Here is an 8,363-nt window from a genome sequence, read left to right on the forward strand (position 1 = left end):
GCGGTGCTGGGCGATGAGCAGGTTCGAGAGCAGCGGAGCTTCAGTAATGGAGGGCACAGGTCTTGCCAGGAACCGATGCGGGAAAAGAAGAATAGTTTATTGCAAAAAATATCCGCAGGAAGTTCTCTTCTTCCAGTAGACTTTGCTTCCCGAGCTGACGATTGTGATGCAACAGTCGAAGTTCCATCAATGGAGGGCATATATTGTTGTCCAGCAGACTGAATCCCGGTAGCAGGGTATAAAGAAGGTTGCTGGTGCTGCATGGTAGGCCATTGCCTGGAAGCAGGATTTTCAACGTGAAAATTACCACCATTTACTGGGAATGCTTGAGATCCAGGGGCAGGAACTAGAACAGGCGAGGGTGATGGGGGAAGGACGAAGACAGGATAGCAGCACAAGCAATAACTTTCGAGGATCCTATTGCTCAGAGAAGGTCACGAGTATGGTGATGAAGTTGGAAGCTAGAGGACGATGATGACGAGCATGGATGGTCGGGGAGTTGGGTTGCTGTTGAAGACATTTGCGAAAGAAATGGAGTTGTCTGCAGAAGGTGATGCTTTGTTCTCTGTACATTGGCATAGCTGCACTTCAAATCACAACCGTCTTCGTCGTCATCATCCTCACCGTCACCGTCACGTCCCTCGTTGTCGTCTTGGAACGGAGGGTCCAATATAGAAACAGGACTGCATTGTTCGTTCTCTTCCTCCTTAACCTCGTTGCGCGAAACCTCTCTGTGCGCATAAATGGAGTCAGCGCCGATCGCATTCGCCAGCTCCACCAAAACCGTCTCGGGCTTCCCGATTCTGACCACCAGATCGGACCCTCTCGCCTGGAGATTCTTCCGGAGGTCCGCCACCGATTCGACCAAGAACGACGCCTGGTACGAGCCTGTCTTATCGAACCCAGAAGAGGATTTTCCGTAGTCCTTCGGATCGAAGCAGTAGACGGGCAAGATTGATACGGACTCGTTATTGGCCGAGTTGAGGCATTCGTTTTCGTGGACTCGTAAATCGTTTCGGAACCAGACAATGGAAGCTCGACGGATTGCGGCCCCATTGAAGGGGTCGAAGGGGCGGCGCGGACCCTAAAGAGAGGGGGTTCTGCAGAGGGTTGGCGGAGATGGTGGATTTAAAGGAGAGCTTGGGCGGAGTTACATTAGCCGTGGAGAGAGAGGAAGAGCTTTGTGATGCAGCGAGAGAATTCGCGAGCAGATGAACAGTTTTAATGGAGGAGATGGTGACTTGGGGAGATCTGGAGAGGATGATAGCCTGGTGGACGTGGGCATCGCACCCAACAATTTAATGGCGCCGATCTGAGCACTCAGCAGCAATAGGTGATGGTGAAGATGGCCACGGGAGTCACATCTAGAACCATGTCGGTGACTCGGGACGAGCCAACTCCGGTGTGGAGAGTGACCTGGTCCTGCGGTGTGGACTGATATGGGCTATTTTCCTGGGCCGGGCCTTGAACTTTAAAATGTGGGCCACAGGTTAGGATTTGATGGTGTGGATTTGGGAAAGGGAAGCAGCTGTGAAAATGGAGGAAGGCTTAGGCCTGCTGGAATTGCAGATGTTATTTGATCTGCTTGAGGCATATATATATTATATATATATATATATTTTTTTTTTTCTTTTAAGCTGTAGTATTTTTTTTTTTGGACAAAATAATATTGTAATAACATCAAACTTTAATAAAATTTCTTATTCTTTATTTTGATGTGACTGCACTCAAAGTTGAACGTTCGAGTTGCCTACGCACCCTTCCAAAGAAGAGAGCAAGTCGTAACGTAGTTCAAATACATACATATATTTTTTTTTTGGTTTCTTTCTTTTTTTTTTTTTTTTTTTTTTTTGGTGCCGTTTGCAGTTTCAGCTCATGCAGGCAAGGAGCGTTTGGTGCCGTTTGCAGTTTCAGCTCGTGCAGGCAAGGAGCTTTGGGTTGTCGCCTTTTATGCTCGTGCAGACCAGGAGCGTTGGTGTTGCCTTTTATGCTCGTGTAGACCAGGAGCATTGTGCCATGCAGTTTGGGCTCGTGCGGACAAGGAGCTTTGTGTCATGCAGTTTAAGCTCGTGCGGACAAGGAGCTTTGGTTCGTGCAGTTTAGGCTCGTGCGAACAAGGAGCATTTATTGTCGCCTTTTATGCTCGTGCGAACAAGGAGCGTTGGTGCCATGTACAGTTTAGGCTCATGCAGGTGAGGAGCTTTGTGCCATGCAGTTTAGACTCGTGCGGGCAAGGAGAATTTGTGAATTTTGTCAAGCAATCCAGGAGAGGCGTCCCTCACAATTTTCATAGCAATGAGCTTTGATCGCGTGATTGAAGAAGTCTTCGGGCAAGAAGTCGCGCATCGTGATGGGGACGGACGATATTCGTGTCGAAGTTTCATCATCTTCAACACGTTCACGTTGTTTTGAAGGTTGACAAGAGCTGCTTTGCCCCCTTTCCGATTGGCAGACTTGTGGAGGAGACGTATGCTTCTTGTGCAATTTCTTAGGAGTGACTTGAGTCCATCCTTCTACTTTGCTTGTCTTGGAGGATGCCCCCAGCGGTTGAGGTGAAAACTTTGAGTCGGAAGAGCCAGAAGTGAAGGTGGTACAGTTTGACTCCACTACATCGTCAAGATCTAGCTCGGTGATTCCTTTCTGAGCCAGCTTCATGATGAGATCTTTCAGCACGAAACACTTTTCTGTCGGATGACTGATGAAGCGGTGGAATTTACAGTATCTTGGACTGTCAGTACGATTCATCTCTTCCGGCCGTCTGCACTCAGGTAAACTGATCACCTTCTTGTCCAACAGGTCATCTAGCATGGCAACCACATCAGAGTCGGGGAATGGATAAGTCTTCTCCTCAAGCTCATTCAAAGTGCGTCTACGCGTCTCTTGATCACGAAAAGCTTCGGTTTGAATCGCCTTGCCTCGTGTGGATATTTTGACGGGAGATGTGTTGACCGTCATCGCTTCTTTGGTGGGTTTCCATGCAGCCTTTTCCACCTTTGTCCCAAGAGCTTTGTCGTTCTTGTAGTCGGCGATCGGTTCTTTCTTCCCATGATGGGCGATGCTCAACTCCATGTCATGGGCGCGAGTGGCCAATTCCTCGAAGGTCCGCGGTTTAATGCCTTGAAGGATGTATTGCAAACCCCATTGCATGCCTTGGATGCACATCTCGATTGAAGAGGTTTCCGAGAGCCTGTCTTTACAGTCGAGGCTCAGAGTGCGCCATCTGTTGATGTAGTCAATGACTGGTTCTTCCTTCCATTGCTTCGTGCTCGTCAGCTCTAGCATGCTCACAGTGCGGCGGGTACTGTAGAAGCGGTTGAGGAATTCCCTTTCCAACTGTTCCCAACTGTTGATGGACTCGGGCTCCAGGTCCGTGTACCACTCAAAGGCGTTTCCTTTTAACGAGCGCACAAACTGTTTAGCGAGGTAATCTCCCTCCGTCCCTGCATTGTTGCAGGTTTCGACGAAATGTGCGACATGTTGCTTCGGGTTTCCTTTTCAGTCAAATTGCATAAACTTCGACGGTTGATAGCCCTTCGGCATCCTTAGGGCGTCGATCTTCCTGGAGTAAGGCTTTGAGTACAACGTGGAGGTATGAGAGCTCCTTTCATACTGTGCCTTGATGGTATTGGTGATCATCTCCTGCAGCTGCTGGATAGAGAGAGATCTCATGAGCGCCGCTGCTTGGTCTGGTTTCGGCTTCCCATCGATTTTCTTCACCGGGGGTTCTTCGTCTCCGCCAGCTCCCTTTAGTGGATCATCCTCTGGGTCGGGTTTCTCGCTGTCTTGCGCCTCCAGTCGGTTGACTAATGTTGCGATTTGCAAGTCTTTTTCTTCCACGGTTCAAGTTAGTCTTGCGATTGCTTCATTCATTTGAGCAAGCTGTTCATCGATTGAAGTTGCTCCAGCAGTCATGACTTGCATGGCTGAACTGCCACTTGAATCGTCATCGGAGAGCATGAATTCGGAGTATTTCCTTGGGCTTCCCCCCCTTGGTGCCCTTAGTGAGGCTAAGGTGATCAAAGGCTCGTGCCTTGGGTGCTCTTGTCCCTTTGGCAGAGTTGATGCAGAGGTGAAAAAGGTGGCAGAAGTAGCTCTTGCCATGCTTCGAGTCGTGATGCCCAAAGTGACACCACTTGCGACGAGGACGCTCTTGTTCTTTGCGCCGGTTGCGGGAACAGTTTGAGCCTTCCTTGATGCCATTAATTTTCGAAGTGCGCTTGAATTTCGGAGAAAGAGATGAGAGGCAGAAATGGTCCCACTGGGCGTGCCAATTTGTGAACACGGAAAATTCCTGAAACGAAAGAGACAAGAACAACGTGCACAAACAAATATTTGTATTTGATGATTTTGGGTTACAATCTCTCTCTATTTTGATCCTCTGATTCGATCTCCGTAAGGTGTTGATTTATGGATATTTCGTTGATCCAAGGGCCGTCGGGGCTTGATCTTGGATGAACTGTTGAAAGTTTCTTCAAAGGATCGTCGGGGCTTGATCTTGAAGGTGGATTTGATGAAGAACGAAAAACGAAGAACACTTTCTTCAAGGGCCGTCGGGGCTTGATCTTGAAGGTGGATTTGATGAAGAACGAAAAGGGCTTTCTTGATCCTTCGGGATTTGCTTGAGAGCTTCGGAGTTTCAGAGCTTCAGAGCTTCAAGGTGTAATATGAATTCCTTCCAAATGAATGAAATGGGCTTGTATTTGTAGAATTTTCCAAGGCCTAATTTTGAATATAATATCCCAGATGAAATAAGTCGTTTCTGCCAGGTGTTGACACGTGTCCTATTTGATGACTTTTCCAACTCATTTCAATTTTCGTTGAGTCACACGCTACGTGTAAAATTTATGTAATACATGAGCGTTGACACTTTGATTTATCGGTCAACATTTATTTACCGAAATTTCGATGTCTACAGTAATCATAACAAAAAAGGGTATTAGAAAGATTTGCAAGTGAAAAGGTGTTGAATTTTTGCACGACAACGTGAATTCAAATTCTTTAATGACTAATCTAACATTTAATCTAACAAAATCTATAGTTAAAAAAAAAACAAACAGTAAACTATATATATATATATATATTATAATATATTATAATACGTTGTATATCAACTCGTATTCCGAAAAAATCTATTCTTGTAAGTGGTAACCAAATTCAAATGTTGAAAAGAAAGAAAAGAAATATTAAAAAGTCGTCAAGGGTAGTTTGGACTTTGCCAATCACACTAACAAAGTCTCGAGTCCAAACTTCCGAACTCACTCTCTGACAGACCAAGATTGCCGCCAACTCGTTCGCTACCGCAGCCAAAAGCTCACTCCGCTTCCAATGGCCGCCAACAATCCTTCGCAGCTACTCCCATCAGGTTTTGACCACTTCGTTCCCCTTTCTACTTTCCCGTATTTTCTCGAGAAAATTAAACGGAAAATTTGAGGTGTTTTCCTGGAAAATGCGCAGAGTTGATCGACCGGTGCATAGGCTCGAAGATATGGGTGATAATGAAGGGTGACAAGGAGCTCGTAGGGACTCTGAGGGGTTTCGATGTCTACGTCAACATGGTACTCGAAGACGTCACCGAATAGTATGAATTTCTCCTTTAATTCTGTTCTTATGAAACCCTAAAAATTTGGGGGATTTTTATCTCGATTTTTTTGGTACAACATTGAGTCTTTAGCTTTGTAAATGCTTTAAATGTTTGATTAATTGATGGGAAGATTAGAAAAAGGAGAAGGGAGTACAAAGTTATGAATTGGGTCTAATTTGGATATGGGATTTTAGTGAGATATATCATATCGCGGTAGAGCCCCTAGGGAACTATTCACCTTGGGAGTGGTCGGACGAGTGACTTAGTCCGAACAAAAGACTTCTTCATTTTTAGGACACATGGCTTTGAACCCACATTTTTGTTTTTGATCTGAGCTTTGAACCCATCTTAAACAGCACTCATGCCTAAACAGCTGAAAATGCTTAGTCACCATCTAATAATAAGATACATTGCAAAATCTACTTTACACATCAGAAAGAAGAGCCGATAAACGATAGACCAAACATTACAAAGCTAATAACTCTTTTAATATTGATTAAAAGAGCAAAAATATACAACGTACTGAACAAAGTTAAACATAGAAGATTAACTACTTAAAGTACCCTAGAAGGCTAGAACCCTCCCTAAACCCCATTTATCCCCTAAACTTAGATTAGTCTTCCTTCCATATCCACATTACTTAGATTACACAACACTAAACATACCATCCCCAAATGCACTTATACTAGAACAAGGCTACAAGTTCCATCCCTTCCTACACCAAATTGCCCATGTGCTGTCATTGCTGCTGTCATTGCCCACAAAGCTTCACTTCACATAATGTGGCACCCATTTTTATTTTCATCACTGAACAACGTGAAGTAATCCGATGGCAGTGGTGAATAATACGGTGGTAATATGGTCAAACCCAATGAAGGTGGCGGTGCACTGGCTAAAAGAAGATTGAAGGAATAGAAGAAATAGTGTAAGAAGGGGACAAGGAATGCGCTGTGGCAGAGACAATTTTTACTGGCTTGGAAAATCTGAATTTTCTTTGTTAGTATTTATGTTAGAAAATTGTTCATGGTAAGCAGTTGATTGGAAGTCCGAATTGAGCTCTTACAGATTATTGAACTCTAATAATCTGTTAGTACAATGCCAAGCACTCCAATACTCCAAATACTTGTATACTTTAATGTCGAAGTATGCAGGACAGCCTCTAGAGCTTCGAATCTTAGTTATATACAATGGGAATTAAGGTTTTTAATTTTGAAGGTTAATTTGATCGGTGGTAAAGCGCATTGTGAATAGTCAAATACAACCTCGTTTGTATATTAACTTTACTGTATATCTTTATTTTCTTATGATTTTTTCTTATCTGGATGCCAAAATACTTGGATTTGGCTTTTATATGGAACAGTTGATACATCGATTTATACTAGATTGAGAAATCTGGCGAACTCATGGAATTGCTTAAGCTTATAGGGCATTTCTTAATTAGACATTATGTTGAATACAAGTTGTTTTCATAAGGTAGATAGAGTTCTAATGCAAAGCTTCTATAGCAACAGTGGTTTTACATGGGCACTTTACGTGATGTGTAAAATTGCAACTAAAAATGTAATATTTGAAGAAACTAAGCAATAAAAAGGCAGACTTATTCCTCCTCCAGCCTCCTGTTTTCTGCGCATTCTACCTTTTGCATGTCGCTTATTTTTCATTGGTCATATCAAACGTACTGTAATGTTTTGGGATCAAAAGAGAAATCGGACTAGGATATATCTGGCATACAGCGTATTTGTATTAGTAGTTAGTTTATGTAGTCCTTAGTTATGTTCATTCCCTCTATTTGCTATATGGTATTTCCACTTTTGTGATCTATTATGCATGCTATTCAGGGCCTTTGTTATTTTGTTTGGATGTGCAGTGAGATTACTCCTGAAGGAAGACGTATAACCAAGCTTGATCAGATTTTACTCAATGGAAACAATATTGCCATTGTAAGTTAAACATGGGTGTTCTTTATTTGCCTGGATGAAATAATTGAATTTCCGGTGAATATGCAAGTGATTGTTAGGTTTTCTTTGTCAAGTATAGTACTACACTTTTTGTAGCCTTTTTCTTTTCTCGCCTTATATTTGACAACCTACTCTTGTAACTATTTCTGCAAGCTCATGGTTTCTACTTGGCCTTTTCAATAGAAGCTAGAGCCAGCATAAAACATAGATGAAAGATTTCAAACTGTTGTTATAAATTGTCTAATGGTTTGTGCACAACGTCAATGCAGCTGGTCCCTGGCGGCTCACCTGAAGCGGAATGAGAGGGAACTCCGCACTCCGTTATTGAATGTTTGCATTACCTATGGTTCAGGGGAGATCGTTTATCTTTTTCATCGAGAACTGGGCCCCCCTGGATGCCCTTTATTTGCTCCACCCAGCACTCGTTGTTCTTCGTAGGTGACATGGTTGTAGGATAGTTAAGGATATGGTGGATTATGTTTCTTCTAGTCTGGAGTGGTATTGATTTTCCGAATACATTGACACAAGCCGGGCTTTATTCTGTATTGTTCACATATGTAATGGGACTCCAGTAACATTCTGCAATTGATGCAACAATTCCATTGCATTGTTTCCTCAATTGCCTTTTTCCTCTGATTCATATATACAGTTAGAAAGATAGATTTCAACGATCATTTTGGCCCCAGAAGAAAACAGGTCAGTGTGATACTACACAGCGCACACACCAATCCCACCTTTTCAGCCTTCTGTTTCTCTGCCTTTGTTTCCCAATTGCGCAGTTTTTTCATTGGGTTGGAGGTAGCAAAAACTCAGCCGATTTTTAG

At 43.5% G+C, this 8,363-nt stretch overlaps 1 protein-coding gene and 1 pseudogene across 1 annotated transcript; one reads left to right on the top strand and one right to left on the bottom strand.

Annotated features, from left to right (window-relative positions):
* Positions 1-424: 424 nt before the first annotated feature.
* LOC126622765 (blue-light photoreceptor PHR2-like) lies at positions 425-1,374 on the bottom strand (annotated as a pseudogene).
* A 3,835-nt stretch (positions 1,375-5,209) lies between these two features.
* LOC126624087 (sm-like protein LSM5) lies at positions 5,210-8,158 on the top strand. Its single transcript, XM_050293103.1, has 4 exons — positions 5,210-5,362; positions 5,455-5,578; positions 7,449-7,521; positions 7,809-8,158. The coding sequence occupies exons 1-4, from the start codon at positions 5,326-5,328 to the stop codon at positions 7,839-7,841; spliced, it is 267 nt and encodes an 88-aa protein (XP_050149060.1). The 5' UTR covers positions 5,210-5,325; the 3' UTR covers positions 7,842-8,158.
* The last annotated feature ends 205 nt before the right edge of the window (positions 8,159-8,363 follow it).

This window comes from Malus sylvestris, chromosome 5 (assembly GCF_916048215.2).
Source record: "Malus sylvestris chromosome 5, drMalSylv7.2, whole genome shotgun sequence".
In the NCBI taxonomy this organism is placed as follows: Eukaryota; Viridiplantae; Streptophyta; class Magnoliopsida; order Rosales; family Rosaceae; genus Malus; species Malus sylvestris.